The sequence below is a fragment of the Perognathus longimembris genome, chromosome 15, assembly GCF_023159225.1.
Source record: "Perognathus longimembris pacificus isolate PPM17 chromosome 15, ASM2315922v1, whole genome shotgun sequence".
Classification (NCBI taxonomy): Eukaryota; Metazoa; Chordata; class Mammalia; order Rodentia; family Heteromyidae; genus Perognathus; species Perognathus longimembris.
Window position 1 is genome coordinate 41,161,713 of NC_063175.1, and position 27,331 is coordinate 41,189,043.

Here is a 27,331-nt window from a genome sequence, read left to right on the forward strand (position 1 = left end):
TACACTTAAAGATGGTTAAAGTACTAAATCTCATATACTGTACATTTTATGACAAGCAAAAAAATTTTTTTAAATGACAGGAAAAGATTAGCGAAAGTTAAGGCAACCTTTATTGCGTTTCCTTGTCATCCTGTTATTTAAGGCCGACACGGTGTGGATTTGGCAAGGACGGGCTTCCTTTAAGGCCTGGGACTGCTGAGCTGTAGCTCAGGAACACACTGAGGGCCCGGTGGCAGGGGTTCCCTCGTGGTCATGCACTTGGGCCTCGTTCAGTGGCTGGGTGTGGCAGGGTGGCAGCCGCTCTGCAGGTCCCCTGCTGTCCGGTGGCCAGGCCAGGTGGGGGAGGGGCACTGGGCTCCCAGGGCTCATCAGGCTGTGTTCTCAATGATGACGGCGATGCCCTGGCCGCCTCCAATGCAGGCAGATCCCACTGCGTACTTCCCGCCACGGCGCCTAGGAGAGCAAGCAACGGCTCAGAGCTACCCCAGTGAAGAACAACTCAATCAATGAATTAGATGAAATTAATATGTCACAGCTGCATCCTTAGCCTTTTTTATTTTCTTCTTTCTTTGCTGGTCCTGGAACTAGAGAACTTGGCCTGAGTGCTGTATCTAAATTCCTCTTTTGCTCAAGGCCAGTGCTCCACCACTTGAACCACAGCTCCACTTCGGGCCTTTTCTGTGATTGGATTGGAGGTAAGAGTCTCACAGACTCTCCTGCCCAGGCTGGCTTCAAACTGCAATCCTCAGATCTCAGCCTCCTGGGTAGCTAGGATTGCAGGCGTGAGCCTGGCTTATGCTCTTAGATTTAATCACTCAAGGCTGGTGTACTACCTATGAGTCATACCTACACTTCTGGCATTTTGCTGGTGAATTGAAAATAAGAGTCTCTTGGCTTTGTCTCTCCCAGTCTGGCTTTGAACCTTAATCCTCAGATCTCAGCCTTCTAAGTAGCTAGAATTGCAGGTATGAGCCGCCAGCACCTGGCTGTATTAATCACCTTATTTAGTTCATTTCCCCAGTCTTTTATCTTCCATGTTGGCTTACACTCACAATAGGTTCAAGAATTCTGAAAGCTGGATATCCTTATTCAAAGATAAGCAATGGAGCCAGCCTATAATCCTAGCTACTCAGGAGGCGAGATCAGAGAATTTCCACGTCCAGAAGTCCATGAGACTGTAATCTCCAATTATCCAGCAACACATGGACAAGGAGATGTGGCTCAAGTGATAGAGCATCAGGCTAAAGAGCTGGGCAAAAGTGTGAGGCCCTGAGTTCAAGTCCCAGTACCAGCACAACAAACAAATAGTGAAAAAGTAAAGGAGAGGATAAACAGATTCAGGGCTACAGGAACCAAAACAAATAGACAACTTAGGTGTGTTGTGAGGGAAGAGCAAGAAGAGGAGGTAATTCGGGGTCACTGCGGAAGGGTACAGGAAGGGTCCCTTTGATTTGTACAGTCTGGACTCATTCTGAGGTCACCTGGTCATTAATTGAGGATTTTGAGTTTCATGGGGTTTTCCTCCCAGGCTGGCTTCAAATCATGATCCCCACATTTCAGTTTCCTGAGTAACTGGGATTACAGATGTGAGCCACAACCTCCTGGATGAAAGAATTATTATTATTCATGTCCATGTTCTAGTTCAGCGCAATGACTACCTGCGAGGAGTCCACCAACCATGGAACTAGAGTGGTTTTCTTGGTTGGCATTTCATATTTGGCCTGTTTGCAATTTTCCAACAGATCAAAAGGACTCAAAAGAGAGTTGCATGGAGGCGCTCCTATCTTAGAGCTGCAGAGTATAAACACTGGAGCCTTGGGCACCGTGAAACTTAGCTCTGACTCCAACTGTCGCTTTGCTTGGTTAGGTTCCTTAAATGATGGCATCTAGATCATTAGGAACTTATTCAGTAGTTGGTTTTTTTCCCTCACACATATTTATCACACGACTACAACAGGCACTCGGATCAAGTGCCATGAGAACCAGGGCCCTGGGGAACCGGAGCCTCATTATCTGCTTATGGCGGGTCGCCGGCGCCAGGGATGGGCTTCCCTAGTGGACTCAGGGCAGACCAAAGGAAATGCTGGGTTCCCATGGCAGGGCCCGCTAAGCCATCCAGAGGCCCAGAGCACAGCACTGCCTACTCAACATGCCTCTGGTCTAAACCAGTGCCAGGACACAGGGAAGAGAATGAACTGCTCCGAGCAAGCCTACATTCCTGCACTCTGGGTGCAGCACAGCACTTGCAGAACGCAGCCACTTCCAGCAAGTACCTTAATTCATGAGCCAGATGTGCGGTGATTCTTGATCCCGATCCTCCCAGCGGGTGACCCAAGGCAATGGCTCCGCCATTCACGTTGGTTTTACTTGGGTCAAGACCCAAGCTCTTCTGAACAGCCAAGTACTGCGGAGCAAAAGCTTCATTCACCTTAGGAAAATAAGAGGACATCAATAAGACTCCTAGGTGGTCTAGTTCCATATCGACAGCTAATTCCATTATTTTTCTCTGTTTAAGTTTCCTCACAATGTTATTTGAACCTATCTTCAGTCATTCCATGTAAAGATACTAGGTTTCCAGGAAGAGAGAGAGAGAGAGAAAGAGAGATATAGCCAGCCAGCCAGCCAGAGAGTCAGAGAGAAAGATACCGACAAGAGAGAAGATGGCTTTATTAACATTAGGCAAAGTAACTATGTTCAAAGTTATCAAGAAGTATCTTCCTTTACAAAAGATGATAGGCTTAAAAATGAGTATACAGTTGGGTACTTGCCTGTAATCCCAGTATCTGAGAGGCTGAGATAGAAAGACCTCAAGTTCGAGGACTGGGCTACATAGTGAGACTTGCTTCTTATAAAAAATAATGGAGCCAGTAGCTCATGGCTCATCCCTGCAATCCTACAATACTCAGGAGCCTGAGACCTGAAAGATGGTGGTTCAAAGCCAAACCAGGCAGAAAACCTTTCAGGACTCCATTTCTACTTAGCCAGCAAAATGCAGGACTGTAGGTAAGGCTCAGTGGTAGAATATCAGTCTTGAGCAAGAAAGCCACCGAGCTAGTTGGATGATTCAGACCTAGGCTTTCTCATTTATTGGTGTGTGACCTTGTGCATCTTCTTCTAAACTCTGCTTTATAATTATATTTCCTCAACAGCAAAATTCAACGGTACTATCATGCAAGAGTCATTTTCAGGGTTAAGAACCTGGGTAGTATCTAGTGTACCAGCTGACACAGAGCAAGCACTCATTAAGTGCTGGCTATTATTATTATTATTACCTTCCAAAATAAAACTATGGGACAATAAAGATAAACAGAGACATGAATGGGATGGTTACCATGGCAAAATATGGCAGAAATGAAAAGTACCATACGGTTAGATTGACACTTACCAGGCTGGCTATGAGAATTGCCTTGCTTCACTTACCATACTTTACAAACCAGTTACAGATCTCAGTTCAGGAATTTTATTTATTTATTTATTTTTTAATTTGCCAGTCCTGGGGCTTGAACTCAGGGCCTGAGCACTGTCCCTGGCTTCTTTTTGCTCAAGGCTAGCATTCTGCCACTTGAGCCACAGCGCCACTTCTGGCCTTTTCTATATATGTGGTGCTGAGGAGTCAAACCCAGGGCTTCATGTATACGAGGCAAGCACTCTTGCCACTAGGCCATATTCCCAGCACCAAGTTCAGGAATTTTATAAAGACAATTGGTTTTGAGGAAGATTAACTTTCACAGAGCTGGGAGAGTATATTTCATTGTTTTTTTTTTCCTATTATGTTTTTGTGTTCTCCCACAATGGTGTCTTATTTGCCTTTCGATCCAATGTTATTCTTTTGTCTGATATAGTCATTCTCAAGGAGACATGAAGAGACATCAAATGTGTGGTAAAAGCAGTCTTCTGAACCCAGGAAAACTGTGCACATCTATAAATGATGATGAGCCATTTTTCAGAGTTGTTGTACTTCCACAGTTAAATGTGAAGTCAGACACAAATATGAGAGTTGAGCAGAGCCCTTGAGGCTCTGAATTATAATCTTCAAAAACTAGAAGAAGTGATTTAAGGATAAACCACGTATTTGCTTGAAATCCTGGTTTCTTGGGTAAGCGATTACCGCAGAAGAAATGAAACATGTATCTATCTCTTCTCTATCAACTTAAACAGAGATTCCCTTTGTTATGTTAGTTCCTCCTCACTGCCAAATTTAACTACCTAAAATGTTCACATACTTCCAATTAGTGGAACGTATATAATTCATTATTAAGTTTTTTCTTCTTATTTTGCACCAATCCTGGGGCTTGACTTCAGGGCCTGGGTGCTGTCTCTGAGTTTTGCTCAAAGCTAGCACTTTACCACTTGAGCCACGGCTCCACTTCGGGCTTTTTGGTGATTAACTAGAGGTAAGAGACTCAGGGACTTTCCTGCCTGGACAGGCTTTGAACTGTGATCCTCAGATCTGAGTTGCTAGGAATACAGGAGTAAGCCACCAATGCCAGGATGTCCCCTGTTTTGATTATGCTAAGCACATTTTTGTTTTAGTAATTCTTTTTAAAGTCACTCCTGGTCTGACGCTATAGATCAGTGGCAGAGTGCATGCATATGACCATGTGTCCATTTCACAAACTCTCCCCTGCCCAGACTCACTCTACCAATACACTGACATATCCAGCCTCAACCCCGGTGGCAAGGTCAAAGTTCAATCTGAAGGGCCCTCAATTGGAGGAGGGGGAAAAGTTTCCTTATTTGGCACCAGACATTGCTTTTTCTACTAGGCCAGTTCTTCTCCCTTGTACCTTTTCACTTTCATCTTTAAAATAGGGTTAACCCTAAGGCTTACTGGGCTCCTATAATACTAAATTTTGACATGCATATCAATTGTCTAAAATTAAACACAGTTCTGCAAGTCTGGAGAAGATTCCAGGAATCCATATTTCAGCAGGAGTAATCATGATATTTGAATTATTGAAATATAAGTAAAGCATTTTAACTGGGTGGGGTTAAGTACCAGCACAAAGCATGTATTACTCATGTAGATGGAACACCATTTGGAAACATTAACAGCACTAATTCAAGGAGAGCAATAAAACACCACTAATACCAGTTATGCTACCCAAGTAGGTGGCTTATTTGTGTTATAAAAAGAAAACACTAACCTCTACCAAATCCATGTCCTTAAGACTTAGACCGGCTTTCTTCAGGGCTCCGTTGATGGCAGGGACTGGACCTACATTTGAATAAAAGTCTTATGTAGATATATGTCATTTATTTGACCTCTTTTTTCTTTACTAAAGAAGAATATCGAAGAAGAAGAAGAAAGAAGTAATACTAGATAGTTACCAGCAATCATAAATCCTACTACTTTGTCAGCACACAATAAATGATGTACCAATGAACAGAAAAAGAAGCCAAGGGAAAAAGCAGTTTGCAGAAAGTAGAAATGAGAGATGCACACATGAAGACCCATCACAAATGGCTTTAGGACTCCAAAAGAGTCACGTGTGGGTCTGAGTCTGTTACAGATCATTCTGGACCTCAAACGACCAGGAAGACCATGAACTCTTGGAATCACAGGCCATGCGTGTCTAGGGTAGGGAAGGGAACACACTACACTCATATTTTCAGGTCTATTCTGGTGAGCTGGATAAAAGGAAAGAAAGTGTAGCAACACCTCCACAGGAAACAGCAGACAGGAAGCTCCTGGGCACTTCAAAGAAAAATTGTGCAAGTATGGGGCAGACAGAAAATTAAAAAACAAACCCAAAACAAAAAATGATTCCTACTGAAAAATTGCAAATCAAGCTGGGCACTGGTGGCTCCTGCTTGCAATCCTAGCTACTCAGGAGGAGCTGAGAGCTAAGGATTGCAGTTTGAAGCAAGCTCATTCAGGAAAGTCCATGAGACTACCTATAACTTCCAATCAGGTAGGGGTGGCTCAAGGGGTAGAGCACCAGCCTTAATCAAAAATACCGAGGGACGCTGCAAAGGCTCTGAGTTCAAGCACCAGGGCCAGCATAAAAAAATACAAATCAACTAAATAGACTTCTAAAATGAAGTGTAGCTCCCACATTTCTGATGATCACTGGTGATTAGTTAATACTGCTTATAATGCTTTTAAGGTAAATAGAGTAAGTTCATTTGAGAAGGCACTGAAAGGATTGAGATTCTCCAAAGAAAAGAGTCCCAAAGTGGAGTCCCAAATACTGCTCATAATTTTTTCCTGAATAATTACTTACTTATTGTCAAAGTGATATACAGAGGAGTTACAGTTTCATAGTAAGGCAGTGGGTATATTTCTTGTACAATTTGTTACCTCCTCATTTGTTACCCTCATTTCCTCCCCTTGCCCCTCCCTGCTCATAATTTTTAAGTAAATCAGTATCAGTATTTTTTCCCAAAAGGTAAAATGTCTGGCTAGAGTATCTCTGTCTCTATTCGTTCTTAAGTGCATGAAGCTACCATGAATGTCTAGTCTATTTTGTTGAATTCAAGTAGTCAAACATTCTGTAAGAATTTCCCCAAATATACTTAAAGTAAAAAGGAAGATGAGGGGCTGGGGATATAGGCTAGTGGCAAGAGTGCCTGCCTCGGATACACGAGGCCCTAGGTTCGATTCCCCAGCACCACATATACAGAAAACGGCCAGAAGCGGCGCTGTGGCTCAAGTGGCAGAGTGCTAGCCTTGAGCGGGAAGAAGCCAGGGACAGTGCTCAGGCCCTGAGTCCAAGGCCCAGGACTGGCCAAAAAAAAAAAAAAAAGGAAGATGAATCTTAGCAAGAAACACATAATGCAATGTAAATATAGTTAGAATTCACTTTGTAGGCTAGTTAAATGGTTCTTCGGACAAGTCTGCTTATTGAGCAGGAACATCCAGTAAATGTCTTTTATTGTATGTGGCAGTTCTGGGTGATAACTGACTTAATTTAATAAGGCCAAGGCATGAAGATGAGATGGCGCAACAGATTGTTAGTCATCGTTCCATGACTGTAACAAAATACTCGGGATCATTAACCTATGAGGAAGTATCCTTTGGTGGTAAAGGATACATAAAAATGAAACTTCGACCATACTAAGAGATTACATATACCTCTTTATCAGCAAGCCTCCCTCAATTTGCTCTGCTAACTCAGAATCTTCACAGTTAATTATTGCAAGGTGTTGAGCGGTAACTTGACCCTTCCCAGAACACTCATTTTATTTTCTGGCGCTCAGAAAGGTTTAGTATTCTTAAAAGGAGATCTGCTTTCTGGAAGTGGAACTTGCTACTAAAAGCTGTGTGACTCTGGGCACTTCTTAGGATCTCAAATTATAATTTAGAAATGCTTTGCCTTGGTCCACTTTTGTCTTTTAAAGCATTGGAATCTTTAGTCCAAATGAAGCCCAATAAAGATAAAGGTAGAGCTGCTTCAGCTAGAATTGGTTCAAAGTTCTTCCCATCCGCCTCCACCGGGGCCCGAGGAGGCCCAGGAAAAGGTATCTTTCGAAGATTGCGCATGTCCTCCGAGCTGTCACCATCATCTCAAGTCCTGGCCCCTCCTTCTTCTGGAGTCTGCAGCTCCTGTGCAGGGCTATGGATTGCTACATGAGGTATCCACAGATCTGAGGACGTATTGTTCTGGCACATTCAATGGCCATGTCAGTCTCCAGAAGATGTGCAATAGTCTATTCCCTCTGCTTAGTCACCTGGTGACATTCTTTAATCCCACACTACAAGTGACAGCAGCTTCTAAGGGAAGGAGGTGTTTGATGTGAGACACTGGGCAGGCCCAGAGGAAACATGCGGATCCTCTCACAGTGTTGCGAAGGCAAGCATCCAGGCCAGAACTAGCAGCCAGGAAAACACATATTCCCTGCTCACCAGCTGATGGAAATCTATCAGAACCCAAGAAAGGTAAGCTGAAAAAGCAACTATAAAATAATTACTGATCTAAATCAGAAAAGGTTTGATGGATCATCCAAACATATAGGTCATTGAAAACAAAACAAATCAACCCTGGGGCTGGGCTCTGCTCTAGCTCTACTAGAACAGAATCTTGGGGCAGAGGATAAGGTGGTGGTGGGTTTTAATTGCCAATGAAGATGGCAACTACTGCATCCAATTCTAAATGATAAATATTATTCCAATACACACAATATACAGATGTTCCTTTCTTTTCTTTCTTTGTTTCAGAGAGAACTGGGGCTTGAATTCAGAGCCTCGTGTTCTTGCCTGGCTTTCTTTTTTCTCATGATGGCGCTCTGACACTTGAGTCACATCTCCACCTCTGGCCTTTTGCTGGCTAATTGGAGATAAGAGTCTCACGAATTGTAGCTTTTCATTCAAAGCTAGCATTTTACCACTTGAGCTATAGCTCTACTCTTGAGTTTTTGGTGGTTAAGTGGAAGTCAGAGTTTCATGGCTGGCTTTGAACTGTGATCCTCAGATCTCAGCCTCCTGTGTAGCTAGGATTACAGGCAAAAGCCACCAGTGCCCGGCCTTGTGTTCATTTTAAATACTTCAAACAGAAAAATCCATTTACATAACCTCAAAAGACAAACTTCTGCCTACAGGGAGAGTGCATGGCCTTGGGGTTCTCTAGTATATCTAGGATAGTTTTTTATCAAGATGATATTGAAGTGAAGATCTCTGTGAGTTGATAGGATTTGAATCAGGACTCTAAATACCAACAAAGGGTTGTCTCCAGAAAAGTAGCTGAACTAGTTTGCTTTGCTAGAAACTTACCAATACCCATGATGGTAGGATCACAGCCAGACGCAAAGTAGCTCACAACTCTTGCCAGTGGTGTAAAGTTGTGTTTCTTAACAGCATCTTCACTAGCTATGATGATAGCTCCAGCACCATCTGATACTCCCTTAAAATCAAGTAGAAGAACCCAGTTAGTTAAGGCTTGCACTAATGGCTCAGTATTGCTAATGGAGCAGAACCAGGAAAAGGGTGGTACGAAGGAAATAATGGTAGAATTGAGAACACAACTGGCAGAACTGTGGTTCTTCTCTGGAGATTACAAGGATTTTCCTAGGCACAGAATAAAACCTCACTAAAGGACACTAGGAAAGAAAGTCAGTGAAAATCATATGGCCAGATGTGGTTCGTGTAAAAAGAAATCTGATGGACCATATACATGAGAAAGAAAAAAGTATGAAAATGAAAAATTCTGAAAAGATTAAGGAATCAAAAGAATGTTAGGGCCCAGAGCTAAATTTCTTTGTGTTGGACAATGAAAACCCAAATTACCAGATTAAATAACTAAATAACTAAAGATCAGCGTGCAAGTACTTCAACATCACTTTGCAAAGAAGACAGCAGGAAGCGCCAAGCTGGTCTGCAGTGCCACCCACCGATGCATTTCCCGCAGTGACAGTTCCGTCCTTCTTGAAAACGTTAGGAAGCTTCTGTAAGTGCTCCAGGGTTGTCTGGGGTCGGGGGTGTTCATCCATTTGCATCATCTGTTTTCCTTTCCGGGTCTTCACTTCAATTGGTGCCATTTCCTCATTAAAGTAGCCAGCATCATTTGCTGAAATAGTAGAAAAACTCTCAAAGAAGGAAAACCAGGCACTGGGAATATGACTTAGTGGTAGAGTGCTCGCCTAGCATGCATGAAGCCCTGGGTTCCATTCCTCAGCAACACATACACAGAAAAAGCCAGAAGTGGGCACTGTGGCTCAAGTGGTAGAGTGCTAGCCTTGAGCAAAAAAGAAGCCAGGGACAGTGCTCAGGCCCGGAGTTTAAGCCCTAGGACTGGCAAAAAAGAAAAGAAAAGAAAGGACAACCAAAAGGAAGAAATATAAAGAGAAAGCAAATATCCTTTAATGTCATAGTTGATCTACCCTTTGCCCACAGAGCACTTTATCATGAGCCTTTAATACTTATACAACTTGCTTCCCCCCTGGAGGACATATGCAGATGCACTTTGTATCGTGTCTTTTCTTCAGAGACTGTGGTGGTGGTTAGCTACAGGAAAAATGGCACTAAAGTACTGGGCAGGGCCAGAATGTTCTCATAGCTTTTTGTTCAAGGCTCGTACTCCACCACTGAGTCACAACTCTAAGGACTTTTTGGTGGCCAATTGCAGATAAGAGTCTCACGGTGAGATAAGTTATCAAAAAAGTTGCCAAGTTAGGATGACTATGACCAAAGTACATTATACATATGTGTGAAGTGTCAGGACAATTTACACCAATACCAACTTGTCTATGCCACTAGTAATTGATGACTGAAATTTAATAGTGATAAAACCTGAAGAAATTACTTGATCTCTCACTAACATAACTATATATAAAACATATCTACTTTGTCTCTCTAATAATCTATAGTTTTAGCAACACAAAGTAATTTAGCTCTGGGCTCCAACATTCTAAATCAGGAGTAATACCACTTTAGTCTTACTATCACTTTCCAGGGCAAAAATAGTTCCCTTATTTAGTTTGACAACTCTAATTTTAGATAAATAGGAAAGGCAATTATGGTTGTCTCTATTTTATAGATGCTCAGTGACTAACACTTGCTGAGGATGGAGAACCTGTGCATGGTAGAACTAGAAAATCAACTGGCAAGATTTGCCCTCTGGATTAAGACTGTTACACTGGAATAGGGAAATGTAAAAGGCACGGAGGAGCTGCTGGCACCAGCCCCGTGCCCTTCCCCTGTGAGATGTAAGAAGAGCCTCACCTTCACTACTTTATCACTTCACACCCATAAGGAAGAGTTTCCTTTTGCATAGAACAGCGTGTGCATGGGTGTGCGTGCGTGTGCGTGTGCGTGTGTGTGTGTGTGTGTGTGTGTGTGTATGTGTGTGTCCGTCCTAGGGCTTGAATTCAGGGTGTGGGCGCTGCCCCTAAGCTTTTTTACTTAAGGATAGCACTCTACCATGTGAGTCACAGCTTTACTTTTTGGTGGTTAATTGGAGATAAGCGTCTCATGGACTTTCCTGCATGAGATGGCTTCAAATCACAATCCTCAGATCTCAGCCTCCCCAGCAGTTAGGACTGCAGATGTGAGCCAACCACACCTAGCTATTGTATAATCCTACAGGGTAAAAACGATTCCTACAGGGTTGGGCATGTGGCTTAGTAGTAGAGTGCTTGCCTAGCATGCATGAAGTCCTGGATTCGATTCCAATTTCTAAGTACCACATAAACAGAAAAAGCCAGAGGTGGTGCTGTGGCTCAAGTGGTAGAGTGCCCTGAGCAAAAGAAGCTCGGGGCAGTGCCCAGGCCCTGAGTTCAAGTCCTAGGATTAGCAAAAAAAAAAGATGTTTCCTGCAGACACTTTTTTCTATAGCTGCTGGTGTCACCCCGTCTCACAGACCTGCCTTCCATCTCTGCTGGGACTGCAGGGCGTATCTGTCACAATCTTCTCTGCTGATTTTATGCTGTGCAGCAAGGTTTTCTGCTGTGAGTCCCATGGGGAGCTTGACGTGCTGGTCTGTCAGTCCTGCCCACAAAGTGTCTTCCAGCTGCAAACAGACATTCATAAAGGAAGTGGTTAAAGCATCGTCTCCGGGGATTGTTACCGTAAAGGTGATGTACAAAGGGGTTACAGTTATCTGTAAGTCAGGTAATGAGTACATTTCTTTTTGAACAGTGCTACCCTTCTCTCATTTTCTGGTTTTCCCTCTCAACCCTGCTCTCCCCACCAAGTTTCTTTAAATATAAGTCACAATTCCAACAAAAAGTAAAATTAAGACTTTTACATAAACTGGGAACCAGTTGCTCACGCCTATAATCCTAGCTGCATGGGAGGCTGAGACAATCCTGAAGGATTGTGGTTCAAAGCCAACATGGCCAGCAAAATCCAAGAGATACCATTTCCAATTAACCAGTCAAATGCCAGACTAGAGGCCTGGCTCAAGTGGTAGAAAGTCAACTGAATAATAGTTTACTTCCTTCAGGAAAGGGCTAACAGTGTTTTATACATTTTATCATTTTTAGGTGTGAGCCACCAGTGCCTTGCCAACTGTTCTTTTTTAAAATAAAATTGTTATAATTATCACTGTTATTCTTTATCAGAACAATGATTTTTCAGTTATAATACTAAAGATGAAAGGATCTGCTTTCATTCAACTGATTCGGGACAATATAATCTATATTCCAAGCAATGTTTTCTATGACAAAGAAGAAATCCACTTCCTGGAGATTGCCCCAGAAATATACCTTCTAGAAGTCATGGTAATGACTTAATAACTCAGATTATTAAGTATTTATTAGAAATCTTGCCTTTCTTTTTTGGCTCCTTCCATCTTTTTCTACTTCTCTTGTGCCTGTGGTCACTTATACAAGTTAAAAATCAAAATCTTTGTGGGTTCAAGGGTCAATTCTAACACCCAAAGTAGGGTTTTGAAATCGTATGAACATTCAAAAATCATTCATACCTTGCCAGCATTCCATTAACAAAACTGATCTTAAAGTTAGTTTTCTGTCCTCTAATAAGTGATTAAGATTACTCCTACCAGAGCATATGAAATAATGCAAACAATTTGAATGGTTCCAACCTTGAGATCTAGTCCCAACTTGGTTCCAAACCGCACATTTCGCACGCAGTAGGGGGACTGGCTCATGCTTTCCGTACCTCCGCATAAGACGACTTCTGCTTCTTTAACACAAATCTCCTGTTCGCAAGCAAACAGACAGTAACATCGAAGAGCATTTTTATTTTACCCAGAGTATGTATTCTGAAACATAAAGACTTGACAAAATAATGGTAATTAATAGAGACTGCATTCTAGCTTACAGTGTCGCAAAAGGAAATGCTTTTAAGTAGTTGGAGAGCTGGGCTGGGAATATGGCCAAGTGGCAAGAGTGAGTGACTTGTATACATGAAGCCCTGGGTTCAATTCCTCAGCACCACATATATAGAAAACGACCAGAAGTGGCGCTGTGGCTCAAGTGGCAGAGTGCTAGCCTTGGGCAAAAAGAAGCCAGGGACAGTGCTCAGGCCCTGAGTCCAAGACCCAGGACTGGCAAAAAGAAAAAAAAAAAAAAAGTAGTTGGAGAGCCAGCGGTACTGTATTCATTCCCAAGGAATGAGGGAAACTCGAATAGATGTCAATCATTTGTCTGAATAACACACTCTACCTACATTGTGGCTAGGAACAATCATTCTTAATATAAATCTTGAAAATCAGCACAGATTGCAATCTAACAAATGTGTCACAGACAAACCTGCTGAAACGAAGAATTATTCTACTAATGGAGAAGCTTGGGGTCAATCTCAAGGGTTCATAAAAAGGAATCCATTTCATCGTATTACACAAGACAAGACAAGCTTTGAAAGACAAATACTGCACGTTTCATTCACATATAAACTCTAGACCCAAACAAAGTAATATGATGTAAAAAGGGCATTGTTTGCAGTTGAAACCAACAGGGAGGGGAAAAGAAGAGAATGATAGGGGAGTGAAAAATTATAGAAATACATTGTCTATCTGTATATCTCTATATCTGTCTGTCTGTCTGATAATTAAACTCACCATAAATTGTTTAAAAGGAGTGAGAGGGGATAAAAAAAGAGTCATATAGGTTGGGTGAATCTGATCAAAGTTCATTATATGCATGTGATCAATTTCATAATGAAGTTCACTGTACAATTATTAACACTAATAAAATTTTTAAAAATAAATGCTTTTTAAAGAAACTATTTTCTTGCAGAAAATATTTTTCCAAAAGCCAAACTGACCTCTTTTAGTGACACTACAAAATTAAAAAGTGAAAATGTTCTACTGATGAGCAAAATTTCTTCCAATAACTATTAACATATGTTCACAGAACAAATGTCAGAAAGAAGCTGATGTTTATAAAATTAATGTTAGGAAAATTGTGAACACTTTTCAAGGCACATTGTTATACAAAATAATATGAAAATAACTTATTCATTATAGTCTGTCTTTGTCTTTTAGGTTTTAATGAAGACTTTTACAAATACAACTGTATTTTACTGTATCCTTTTCCTCAAGAACAAATGTACTTGCTCAAGTGTACTTCTTAGAGGTTATTCTAGTTTATATGCCTGCAGAACAGTATTATTTAGTTTCTCTATAATAAAGCACATTCTCTGGGATTGAATTCTTCAACAATCCTTCTTGTCTTACTGTTTCTAGTGAATATTTCAAATGGCTTCCCAGGTAACATCTTCTGACCTGTGTTCAAATTTTGCCTAAAGGACTTGGTAAATGTAATGCTTTTGATAATTTGCTTCCTTGCCCAATAAAATACCAGTGTAAGCTGGGTACTAGTGGCTCATGCCTGTAATCATACCTACTCAGGAGGCTGAGATCTGAGGATCATGGTTTGAAGCCAGACTGGGCAGAAAAGTCCCTGTGAGACTCTTATCTCCAATTAACCACTCAAAAACTGGAAGTAGAGCTATGGACTAAAGTGCTAGCCTTGAGCAAAAGAGCTCAGGGACAGCACCCAGGCTCTGAATTCAAGCCCCACAACTCAAAAAAAAAATGCTAGTAGTAATAATGTCCTTGCTTCACAAACCGGTTGTGAAGGTTAAATGGGAATTGAATGTGAACTAGCACAATTAGTCAGCATAAAGCTGGAAGCAGAACTGTAGCCTAAGTTTCAGAGCACCAGCCTTGAACAAAAAAACTAAGGGATGGTGTTCAAGACCTGAGTTCAAGCCCCAGTAGCACCACAAAGATGATATAGTCAGCCAGATACCAGTGGCTCAGGCCTGTAAACATAGCTAGTTAGGGGGATCTGAGATCTGAGGATAAGGTTTGAAGCCAGCCTGGAAAGAAAAATCCATGAGACTCTTATCTTCAATTAACTATCAAAAAGCCAGAAATGGAACTGTGGCTCAAGTGGAAGAGTGCTAGCCTTGAGCACAAAAGCTCAAGGACAGGGCCTAGGAGGAGTGCAAGCCCAGGACTAGCACAAAAAACAAAGCAAAACAAAACAAAAAGCTAGCCAAACAAACAAAAAGTATTAGTCATCACTAGCTTAAACAAATAAAAAAGTGATAAAATGCACATAACATAAGCCTTACCATTTTAACTATTTTAAGTGGTCAGTTCATTGCATTCAATGCACTGACACTCCGGTGCAATCACTAGTACCATTCACTCCAGAACTCTACATTTTGTAGAATGGAGATTCCATCTCCATTAGACACCAAACTTCCCCTCCCACCAATCCCTAGAAACCACGGCCCACTCCATCTCTATGAATGTGACCACTCCGGTACCACATAGAAGTGACATTGCACGGTGCTTGTTCTTTGTAGCAGGCTTATTACCACTTGAAAGTCTACTTATATTATTCTTCAGATTGAATCTGTGGTTTTGTTTTTGCAGTGTTGGGGATCAAATCCAGAGTGTCTCCCATGCCAGGCATGAAATCTACCACCGAGCAAGTACTCTAGCCCTAAAAGCTAAGTATGTACGTATATATATTTGTTTATGCTGGTACTGGGGAAACCTAATGTTTTTAAGAAGCTATTTTCTTGCTGTGAATATTTATTTATGCTGGCACTAGGGAAAGCAAATGTTGTTTTAAGAAACCATTTTCTTGCTGTGCATATTTTGCAACAAATGTCAAATTGACCTCTTTTAGTGGGTCCTATAAAATAAAAAAGCTATAGTGACAAGGAACATTGCTCCCAATAACCATCAGAGAATCCAATAAAATGCTGTCCATACCTGACACCCACTCACAACGGACTGGAAACCAGAGCCACAGAGCCTGTTGAGTGTCAGAGCGGGGGCCTCTGTCCGGACTCCCACTCGCAAACCAACGTGTCTCGCCAAGTACGCAGCATCTGAAGAGCTCTGCCTCGGACAGAAGGACAAGAAAAGGCATTTGTTCTATAAATCCAGGCATGTGAACAAGTGCAAAGGATATGGAAATGGTGAGTCTACCAAAACATGATAAAATTATACAGCTGTCAGGGAGGACACAATGTACACAGGTACCATATATTTTACATAAAAACTAATTTGGTCGAGTGTCCCCACCCCCCTTTTTGTGGTAAGATACATATAACAAAATGTTATCATCTTAATGTGAATTGTACATTCTTAAGTATATAATTCACTGGCATTAAAAACATTTGCCAGGCTGTACAACCCACCGTTAGATTTTTGTTGTTGTTCATGTGCTTGCTTAATTTGGAGACACAGTCTCATTTTGTAGTTCCAACTTACCACCTTCCTGTCTGGGGTCATAGGTATGTGTCACCACACCCAGCTCTCAACTATCCTTTCTTTTCCTTCCTTCCTTCCTTTCTTCCTACCTTCCTTCCTTCCTTCCTTCCTTCTTTCCTTCTTTCCTCCCTCCTTCCTTCCATCTACCTATTGTTAGTCAATCAATCAAACAATCACACTTGATATGGATATCCAGGGTCTAAGGCACTGAGCTACATCCCCAACCCCTGTGAATGTTTGACAGTAACAGTCACTCTACGCTGGCTTTCTACCAATTGATCCACACCTCCAACCCTGGATATTCTTTTTTTTTTTTTCTTTTTGCCAGTCCTGGGTTTGGACTCAGGGCCTGAGCACTGTCCCTGGCTTCTTTTTGCTCAAGGCTAGCACTCTGCCACTTGAGCCACAGCGCCACTTCTGGCCATTTTCTGTATATGTGGTGCTGGGGAATTGAACCCAGGGCTTCATGTATATAAGGCAAGCACTCTTGCCACTAGGCCATATCCCCAGCCCCATAACCCTGGATATTCTTGTAAGGCAATGTTCAGTCATTTTTTCTTACTTACTTTGATCTAAAACCAGAAATCCTATCTAGGGCAATTTGGCAGTAAAAGAAATAAAGAGAATTCCGCTTGAATTTCATTGTTTCCTAAGGCAACAGTAAAATTCATGTACTCTAAGTGATACATAACACTTACCTTAACTAGAAAACCAGCTTTCTTGAATTTGTCAAATGTTATCCAACATCTATTCTGTTCTCTCTCTTTTTTTTTTTTTCTTTTTTTGCCAGTCCTGGGGCTTGGACTCAGGGCCTAACCACTGTCCCTGGCTTCTTTTTGCTCAAGGCTAGCACTCTACCACTTCAGCCACAGCGCCACTTCTGGCTGTTTTCTGTATATGTGGTGCTGGGGAATTGAACCCAGGGCTTCATGTATATGAGGCGCGCACTCTTGCCACTAGGCCATTTCCTGGGCCTATTCTGTTCTCTTTTGTCTCAAAAACTCATCACTAAGCATTTAACAGCTAGCCAGGGAACTTAATACAGTAAAGTCTCCCTAAAGTTGGGCGTGGTGATACACATCTTTAATTCCATTCAAGAGCCTGAGGCCTGAGAACCATGAGTTTGAAGCCAGCCTAGATTATATAGGAAGATTCTGTCTAAAGAAAAAAAAAGTACAGACACAAGGAAACTGGTACCACTTATAGTGATTTTATCATAATGTTTGAGAGAGTCTGTGTAAAAGAAAAACAGAAGGATTTTAGAAAGAGTAAATTTACTATAAATAAATTCAAGGAGGGGTTGGGGATATGGCCTAGTGGAGAAAGTGCTTGCCTCGTGTACATGAGGCCCTGGGTTCAATTCCCCAGCACCACATATACAGAAAATGGCCAGAAGTGGTGCTGTGGTCAAGTGGTAGAGTGCTAGCCTTGAGCAACAGGAAGCCAGGGACAGTGCTCAGGCCCTGAGTCCAAGCCCCAGGACTGGCCAAAAAATAAATAAATAAATAAATAAATAAAATAAATTTAAGGAAAACCAAAAAATAAATGTATACTATTTCAATTTGACCTGTTATAATGCCTTCTTAGGTCAGAGGTAAAATACCCCTCACCCCCATGAGATGAACTGATATTAGTAGTTCTTTATGAAAATATTTTAATTTCAAAAAACAAAACTGACAATGGAAAGTAAGTTTCTGCTTTTTCTAGATGTAAAGCCCCACCACGGTAGGATAAATGGAATAGAATCAGCCCAGGCCACTGCTTTTCTGCCCATGGTTATGCTCTTGCCTTTTGTGGCCACCACATCACTGGCATCTGTTATGGGCTGAGTATAAAATGTCTCCCATTGGCTCATGTGCTGAATGCTTGACCCTAATTGGTGGTGTGGCACTACTTGGAGGAACCAATGGAAACCTTGGGAGGTTGGGCCTAGCTGGAGGAGGAAGGTTGTCACTGGGGCCAGACCTCTGAAGGGAAAACCTTATCCAGCCCTTTCTACTCTCAGCATTCTCCACCACACCCTTGAGCCACGAGGTCTGTCTTAGCATCAAACTTGAAAGCAATGGCACCAACCCACCATGATTCTCCTTCCTCCTTGAAGCTGTTTTCACTCAGGTATTTGTCACACAGATGAAAAGTGACTAATTCAGGGTCATTAAAAAATAGTAGTACTAGGGGCTGGGGATATGGCCTAGTGGCAAGAGAGCTTGCCTCTCATATACATGAGGCCCTGGGTTCGATTCCCCAGCACCACATATACAGAAAATGGCCAGAAGTGGCGCTGTGGCTCAAGTGGCAGAGTGCTAGCCTTGAGCAAAAGGAAGCCAGGGACAGTGCTCAGGCCCTGAGTCCAAGGCCCAGGACTGGCCAAAAAAAAAAAAAAAAAAAAAAAAAAAAAAAAAATAGTAGTACTAAAAAAATCTCAGCTTAATACTATTTTTAAAAATCTTAATTTTAGTCTGTTTAAAAGTATAATGATATTTTATGTAATGCAGGTATATGTGCATATTTTCACATTTCTTAATTCCCTCATTAGGTTATAACCTCCTTGTGGTCTACTTTGGGTCTTTCATCTCCCATGACACCTAAAATAGGTAGGCATTTAATAACTGTTGTGTTTTGAAGGAATGAACAGCTTGCAAATGTCTGCATGTGGATGATTTATTTGTGCCCCACATATCTGAAGACAGAGGTTAAGGGAGCTTCTTATTTCCTGCAAGCAGTTCTGATCTAGCTTCTGCCACATGGAAGACATTAGGGGGTGGTGTGTTTCATGACTCAGGTCTGCTACCCTTCTGCTATAGCTTGGATCTCCAATATCCGTCTCTGGCCCATGGTGCACCTGGGAGAAGATGGAGTCTTTTGAAGGTAGGGCCCCGTAGAAGGAAGTTATGTCACTGAGAGCGTGCCCTCAGAAGGATATTGGCATCTTGGCCCTTTATCTCTTTCTCTTTGCTTCCTGGCTCCTATTAATGATGCATTCCTAACAGGATGAGCTCAGTGGCCACTGGCAAATACCACAGAGCCAAGTAACCAGGCACCAAAACCTCTGAAACCATGAGCCATGACAGCCTTTTCCTCATCTAATGGTGCTTATCTTAGGTGTTTTGTCAGTTTCAGAAAGCTGACCACTAAATACACCTCCACCAGGAGGCATACTGAGAAAACCAATTTACTTCCCATAAATCCAGGAAACCAAATTGCCTTTTAAGAAGCATTGCATTTGCATCGCAAGCCTGACAGTTTCCATAATATATATTGCTCTGAATTCTGTATGCCACTGCTTCTAGAACCAGAGGATTCCTCAATTTACAAATTTTGATGATTTGTAGCTTCGGATATTTTAGTCTTCAAGACATGTGAAATCGGGGCTGGGGATATAGCCTAGTGGCAAGAGTGCCTGCCTCGGATACACGAGGCCCTAGGTTCGATTCCCCAGCACCACATATACAGAAAACGGCCAGAAGCGGCGCTGTGGCTCAAGTGGCAGAGTGCTAGCCTTGAGCGGGAAGAAGCCAGGGACAGTGCTCAGGCCCTGAGTCCAAGGCCCAGGACTGGCCAAAAAAAAAAAATAAAAAAAGACATGTGAAATTTTCCTTTGCAAAAATGATCAAAGAAAGCAAGAGAAATGGATAGCTCCCCCTACCCTACTAACCTGCATGACATTGCCCACAATGACACTGTCGATGGTTTCAGGTGGGACTTTACCAGCGGCCAGAGCAGCCTTGGCAGCAAATTCAGTCAAGTCAGTAGCAGTGAAGTCTTTCAGAAGACCGCCATAAGCTCCAAATGGTGTGCGCTTAGCAGCAACAATAAACACGCCTAATGGAAGGAGGAAAAATCTGTAAGTGATCACAGCAATCCCACTGTAAAACCTTAAAGCACAATATGCAGTTACTTAGCAGAAAATCGTTGACATGCAATAATCCCTGGCATGAGTCACACCTGTGGAAACAGAGTCTTAAAGTTATCAGTGTGCTCAACACCTTCATGCAGGTCCCAACAAGTACACTGCATACTATAAAGCAAATCTATTCCACTGGACACTGTTCTTGTCCTCCACAGCTTTACAATGTTGACAATGGAGCTATTTCTTCTGTATGCTAGAATATATTGGCTCCTATCATCCAAAAGAGATGGTCCCTTAAGATTGTGTCACGGTGTTGGACACCCATAGCTCATGCCTGTTATCCAGCTACTCAGGAGGCTGAGATCTGAGAATCTCATTTGAAACCAGCCAGGGAAGACAAGTTCAAGAGGCTCTTATCTCCAATCAGTCATCAAAAAGCCAGAAGTGGAGGCATTGTTCAAGTGGTGGAGTGCCTGCCTTGAGCAAAAGAGGCTGAGCAAGAGAATGAAGCCCTGAGTTCAAATTTTCATACTGGCTCATGCACATGCACGTGTGCACATATACACCCCCTCCAACTAATATATTTCATTATTATCTTTTATCCTGGGAATAGAATGGCAATGTCACCTTTTACATGTGAAATCCACTGCAGTTAGCTAACCCCAAACAGTCTCTCGATCTAATGAGTCTTCTCCCAGTACAACAGAAAGCATTCTTTCAATACCTTTTTAGCTGACATTAAGTCTCACTGCCTTTCTCTAAAGACACTCTAGTTTGTCAACTTACTCCTCCTCCTCCTCCTCCTTTGCCAGTTCTGGGGCTTGCAACTCAGGGCCTGTGCACTGTCCTTGGCTTCTTTTTGCTCAAGGCTAGCACTCTCCCTCTTGATCCACAGCACCACTTCTGGCTTATTCTGTTTGTGTGGTGCTGAGGAATCGAACCCAGGGCTTCATGCATGCTAGGCAAGCAATCTACCACTAAGTCACTTTGAACCTGACAAAACAGTCTCGATTTTATTTGACTGCAGTCTAGAATATACATCTATTAATACAAAATAAGATTATAAATTTGCAGCAATACTATAAATCAAATCAGTCTTCTTATACACACAAATAAAAATCATTCCAAGGAACCTACTGTCACTAGCCAAAAAACTTAGGACTATACAAATCCATGATGACTCTGATATGAGCAGTAATCACTAGTTATGGAGTGCAAAACTTGTACATGAAGCCAGGCAGCAGTGGCTCAGACCTGTCTGTAATCCTAGCTATTCAGGAGACTGACATCTAAGAATATTGGTTTGAGGATAGTTTGGGCAGAAAAATCTGTGAGATGTGTTTCTTCAACTAAGCAGTAAAAGCTGGAACTGAAGCTGTGGCTCAAGTGGTACAGCACCAGTCTAGAGTGAAAAACTCAAGAAAGAGCATGATGTCTTAAGTTTAAGCCCCAGTACTGACACAGAAAATGATGATAATAGCAACCAAATTTTCACTTTTTATCCTCACTTAGAGAAATTTACAATCAAGAGGAATGTGAGGAACAGCAGGTGAAAGTACAATTAAGACACATCTACACAATTTATCTTTATATAGATACAATACTCAGATACGAAGGGCCATGCATATTAGCTTGTCACATTGGCAGTATTTTCTTCTGGTCTCTGGGTTATTCTGCATCAGTATACCTTTCTGAATCTTTGCACATCTCCTCTAGCCCTCAGTTAATAGTCTCTGCCTTTAAAACATTTTTTTTTTTTTGGCTGCATGTCAGGGCCTTGTGCAAGGTAGGCAAAGGTTTCACCACTGATCCATATCCCCAGTCCTTTGGTCATTGCTGACTTTTATGTCAGTGTTATCTTTGCTTCTTCTTTTTTTTTTTTTTTTAACCCTTTGCATGCTTTCTTCCTAATTTATTAGTTCTGATTCTGGTCATGGCCTAGTATTCTCTTGTCTGATGAAACCTCTCAAGACAAGAAGAAACTCAGGACAATATCAAATGAACAACAACCTGGAGGTCTTGGAAATGAACAAAGGTAGGCAGACATAGAGAAAGCGGATCCTCGGGAGAAGGGAACAGTACAGGATACGTGTCCGCTTATTTATAGCATGGAATCCATGCCACACAGAATGACTGGAATTCAGAAACTCACACCAGGCTGGCTTGAAGAATCAGAGAACAAAGTTCATGGCAACCTTAATCACTGGGAAGTGGCAGAGAATCCAGGAAAGAGGAGTAGCCCAGAGGAGAGGTAGATTTTTGTTGTTGTTTTTTGTCAGCCCTGGGGCTTGAACTCAGGGCCTGAGCACTGTCTTTGGGTTCTTTTTGCTCATGGCTAGCACTCTACCACTTGAACCACAACGCCACTTCTGGCCTTTTCCCCAGCCCAAAAGGCCCATTTTACACAGAGACTCTGCCCCAGTATTTAGCTGACCTTCAGCCATGCACATGTTGACCAGACCACATACATCTCAAGGTTAAGGTTAAAAACATGGACTTTGGATTGGATCTGCTGTTTACTACAGGGAGAAACACAGTTTGTGGTTTAAGTTCAGCTAAACTAGTTGCCTGAAAAAAGGTAGCCAGTAATAATACCTTAATTAGCCCCATTCATATTAAAAAACTAGATATAATTCTTTAAAAAGACAGCAATGACCCACCTTCAGAAGACAGATTTGTAATTGCAAAGATTTAAAATAGCAGGACTGGTAATGTGGCTTAGTGGTAGAGTGCTTGCCTAGCATGCATGAAGCCCTGGGTTCGAATCCTCAGTACCACATAAACAGACCAGAAGTGGTGCTGTGGCTCAAGTAGTAGAGTTCTAGCCTTGAGCAAAAAGAAGCCAGGGACAGTGCTCAGGCCCTGAGTCCACACCCCAGGATTGGCAACAAAAACAAAACAAATAAACAAGACAGAAATTGGATGAAAATATTTGCAAAACATCTATCTGGTAAAGGACTGGTATTTAAAAATATATGAAGCATTTTTAAAACGGAATAATTGGGAAAGCAGTAAGATAAATTATAAAATGGGCCAATGATCAGAAAATAGACAGATGGCAAGATCCATATAAAAATGCTTAGCATCCTATTAATTAGGGAACTGCCATTAGGGAATCACAATTAAAGCCATGAGGCAGCACTACCAATCAATCAGAAGGGCTACAACACAGAACAATGACACCACCACAGGCAGGGAAAGAGGGAAGGCAAACGGGTATAGGAAAGCAGTCTGGCAGAGTCTTACAAAGCTAAATGTACTCTAACCATGTGACCTATCCATTAAATTCCTTTATGTTGGTTCAAATGATTTGAAAACCTACATTGGATGCTTACTCGTGACTGGCAACAACTAAAAGATACCTGGCAACAGGTGGATGAAGAAAGTATGGTATACACAATGCAATATTGAGTAGTAAAAAGAAATGAGCCAGGCACCAGTGGCTCACACCTGCAATCCTTGCTACTCAGGAGGCTGAGATCTGAGAATCATAGTTCAAAGCCAGTCCAGGCAGGAAAGTCCTTGAGATTCTTATCTCCAATTAAACACCAAAAAAGCTGCAAGTAGAGCAGAGGTTCAAGTGGTAGAGTGCTAGCTTTGAGCAAAAAAAGCTCAGGGACAGCAGTCAAGGAGTGAGTTCAAGCCGCAGGACTGGCTCACACAAAAATAAGCAAAAGAAAAGTTAAAAAGAGATGAAAAAGAAATGAGCTATCAAGCCATAAACATAAGGAATCCACACGCATATTGCTGAGTGAAAGAAGAAAATTGTGCGTTCTGTACAAGTCTTACAGTACCACATCTGGAAAAGGCCAAGCTATGGGGAAAAGATGTATGCTCCCAGAGGCACAGGTGAATAAGGGAAATATGAGATATTTGGGGGGAAGGGGGTCAGTAAAATTACTCTGCATAATGCCGTGACAGTTACATGTCATTGATACAGTTGCCAAAAGGGCACACAACTGTACCGCACAAAGAGTGACCCCTGATGTAAGCTACGGGCTTGTATAAATAATGAGCTATCAATATTAGCTCATCTACTCACAGTGGAGTCTACGGTGGGATGGGGGATGGACACTGTGTACTTCCTGATCAATACTGATGAAAACTAAGATGGCTTGAAGAAAGTTCATTGATTATTTGTTTTTAGCTTTGGACAAAACCTTAAAAACTGTCAGCGGTTATCATATCACAAGGAGGGGGATCAAGAATGGCTGGAAACATTAATTGAAGAAATAATAAGGGAAGATATAAATTTATATATTCTATCTTAGAAAACCCCAAATGAGACACGTGTACCCTGCACACTCCTATCTCTTTGCCTATTATCGTGAAACTTCTGAAACCCAAAGACAACACAAACCTTAAGAGCATTCAGAAGAAAATTACATATAACAATCATGGATATGAATATCATAGATATTCTCAGGAAAACCAGGTTCAATTCCTTGACTTCTCACAAGGTAGCTCCTTCCTTGGGGTTCTCTCCCATACTTCATAATCCCAGCAAGCACTGTGAAGGGCAATGCTGGTACGGAACTATGTAATAGCTACCAAAGAAAAGTGTGTGTGTGACACAAAAACAAAATCACAAGCTTCCCCATGACCTAGTGTCACTGCAGACGCTCCCCGCTGTAAAGAACCTCAACTGAATTACTCAATTATTACAATTATTATGAATGGGGAAAATGATGTTAAATATACTTTAAAAATATAAAAATTGGGATGTGCAGGTACAATGGTAAGACCATTTACAACTCTTTTTCCTGGAACTTCATAAGCCACTGCAATGCCAGTATTTACTTGACCTGAGGCTAAGTGTATATGGTTATCAAAGAGTCTAAAACAAAACAATCTCTAAGACCAAATTAAAACTGTGTGCCTGCTCACATGCGTGTGCGTGCGTGCACATACTAGGGCTTGAACCCAGTGCCTCAATGCTCTCACTTGGCTTTTTTGCTCAAGGTCGGCACTGTACCACTTGAGCCAAACCTTCACTTCTGACTTTTTTGCTGGTTTATTGGAGATAAAAGTCTCACAGATTTGCCTGCCCTATCTGTCTTCAAACTGAGATTCTCAGATCTCAGCCTCCCAAATAGTGAGGATTACAGGCTTGCCAACAGTGCCCAGCTCAAACCTTGATGAAAAGAAACTGAAAATTCAAGTGCTGAAGATTTCCAAAACTGTAAGATAGTGAAGAGACCACCATTGTAGAGTAGTGAAAGATCCGGTTGAGGCATGCTGATATGAACAACCCATAAAAAACAACACTGGGGGGGAAACAACATGACCTCTGACTACTACTAGGTAAATATCTACTAGTGTATATACCTGTTGTCCTAGGGCAACTGTAGATGACAACATTAAATTAAGAGAACAAATGATCATCTACCAGTGTCAGGAGTAATTTAGCAGCCCTCTCTGTCCTAAGGGGACACACAACCTTCCCATATAAGCTAATATGCAGCAGAAGTAGTATTTTTGGATGAAAATCTCCTGCCAAGCACTGAAATGGGTGTGAAAAAAATTTTTATCTAGCAATGGGCTCTTCTTCAGTGACACCCACAGTTAATTATGCTCCCATTCAAATGTGTCCTTTTCCTGACAATAATCAGTCACATGCTCTTCTTTTTCACCACCAGTCCTGTAAGCAGGTTGGCAACAGACTCAAGTGCTTATCTTTGTTGTCTTCTGACTAGTCCATAACAACTACCACTGAAACTCAAGGCTAGGGTTCTAGCCACAGCCATTAATTACCTGTACTATAGCCCCATGGGTTTTTTTGTTCTTATCCAAATTTCAAAGGAGTCTATAAGGGTACCTACCACTAATAAAATTGAAATTTAAAAAATCAGTAAAAATATGATTTCCTTTTTAAAGGACAGTTCATTCCAAGGTAGCTTCTAAGTGAATTAAGTTTTCTGAACTTTTCTGAAAAGAAAAATCAACATGTGCTTTGTTAAGTAAGTGTGGTAAGTTCTGAGCTGAGAAGGGCACGGGCAAATGAAAGCCACACTGCAGGGCACCATAACACTGCACTTTGTCCCAGAATATTTACGCTACACTTAATTCCTTCCCAGGGTTCCTGACTTCTAGAGCAGGGGTAACTTAGGGTCTGCCTGACATCTCCACTTGTCCAGCCCAGAGGCATGAAATCAATCTTCCTTTCCAAAGCTCTCCCCATCCCCTTTCCGCACTCTGAAAGTGGTATCATCCTGAACCAGTTCTTCCAGGTAGAAACCTTCCATCATTCTTGCCATTTCTTTAATTGCCACAGCCAACCCATCATCACTGCTCTAGCAAACCCACCGGCCAATGTATGCTAACAGTTCCCCGCCTTTTTTACCCTATACCGTCAAGGCCATCATTTTTTGGGCTTGGACCTTTGCAATCTTCAGCGGTCTCCTTTTGATAACAGAGGAAATAGGGACAGAGAAGAGAGCTGACTCTCGTCTTTCCCCTGTTTTATTTAAATCCCTGCATTTGCTTCCCACTGAATTTACACAGAGCCCCACTGGTCCTTGGACCTCCAAAACTATTGGCCTCAGACCCTGTCAAGTCTTTTCTTGTCTCAAGGCCTTCATATATTAGTTCTACTGAATGCTCAACTGACTTACAGGTCTTTAAGTTAACATTCCATCCACTGGGATCGCTTAGTATGAAAAGGAAGTTCACATAATTACTCAGAATAACCGGAAAACCCTGAACCTTCCATAAAAGTCATAAAAAGTTTGCACTTTCCTGGAGTCGCCGAACTTAAAGGAATGCAAGAAAGCAAGACAGGTCTTCAAGCAAATCTCCACCAAGCCCTTTAGGGGATCAGGCCCCAAGAGCGCAAATTCCCTGGAGCCCTTGGGGTGCATCACCGCCCCCACCCCAGCTGCAGTCCAGGCTGCACCTTCTATACCCAAGCGAGGCCTAGCGCGTGGGCACCGCCCCGTCTCCCCAAGGGTCAAGGTCAAGCAAACGCCTCTTGGTCTGCCATCTGTCCGCTAGAAGTGGCACCCGATCTCCTGCCGGTGTAACAGTATCGATCTCGTTCCCCACCCGAACGCCCCCCAAAGCCGATGGCTCGGAAGTGAAGCCCACCCACGACCCGGGCCTGGCCGCCCACCGGGCCCAGAGGCGGAGGCCGGACCCGAGAGGGGCGAGGGACGGCGGGGCGGCAGTCACCTCGGAGCAGGGCCATGGCTGCAGCTCGGTCGGTTGGCGCGCGGGTCTGCTCTCCACAACACCCTGACGGCCCCCGCCGAGGCCCGGCCTTTACGGGGTGGGCGGCGCCCCGCGAGGCCGCGCCCCTGCCCTTGCGCCTACTTTCCGCGGGCTCCCCCCGCCCGCCACGCCC

General features: G+C 42.4%; 1 protein-coding gene across 1 annotated transcript; it reads right to left on the reverse strand.

The window, feature by feature from the left end:
• Nucleotides 1-93: 93 nt before the first annotated feature.
• Nucleotides 94-27,283, reverse strand: Acaa2 (acetyl-CoA acyltransferase 2). The gene is made up of 10 exons (XM_048363635.1): nt 27,160-27,283; nt 19,795-19,961; nt 15,636-15,764; nt 12,483-12,599; nt 11,300-11,447; nt 9,331-9,506; nt 8,714-8,843; nt 5,148-5,218; nt 2,274-2,428; nt 94-453 (listed from the first exon to the last, which is right to left on the reverse strand). Exons 1-10 carry the CDS (start codon nt 27,173-27,175, stop codon nt 369-371), a joined length of 1,194 nt encoding a protein of 397 aa, XP_048219592.1. The 5' UTR covers nt 27,176-27,283; the 3' UTR covers nt 94-368.
• Between the last annotated feature and the right edge of the window lie 48 nt (nt 27,284-27,331).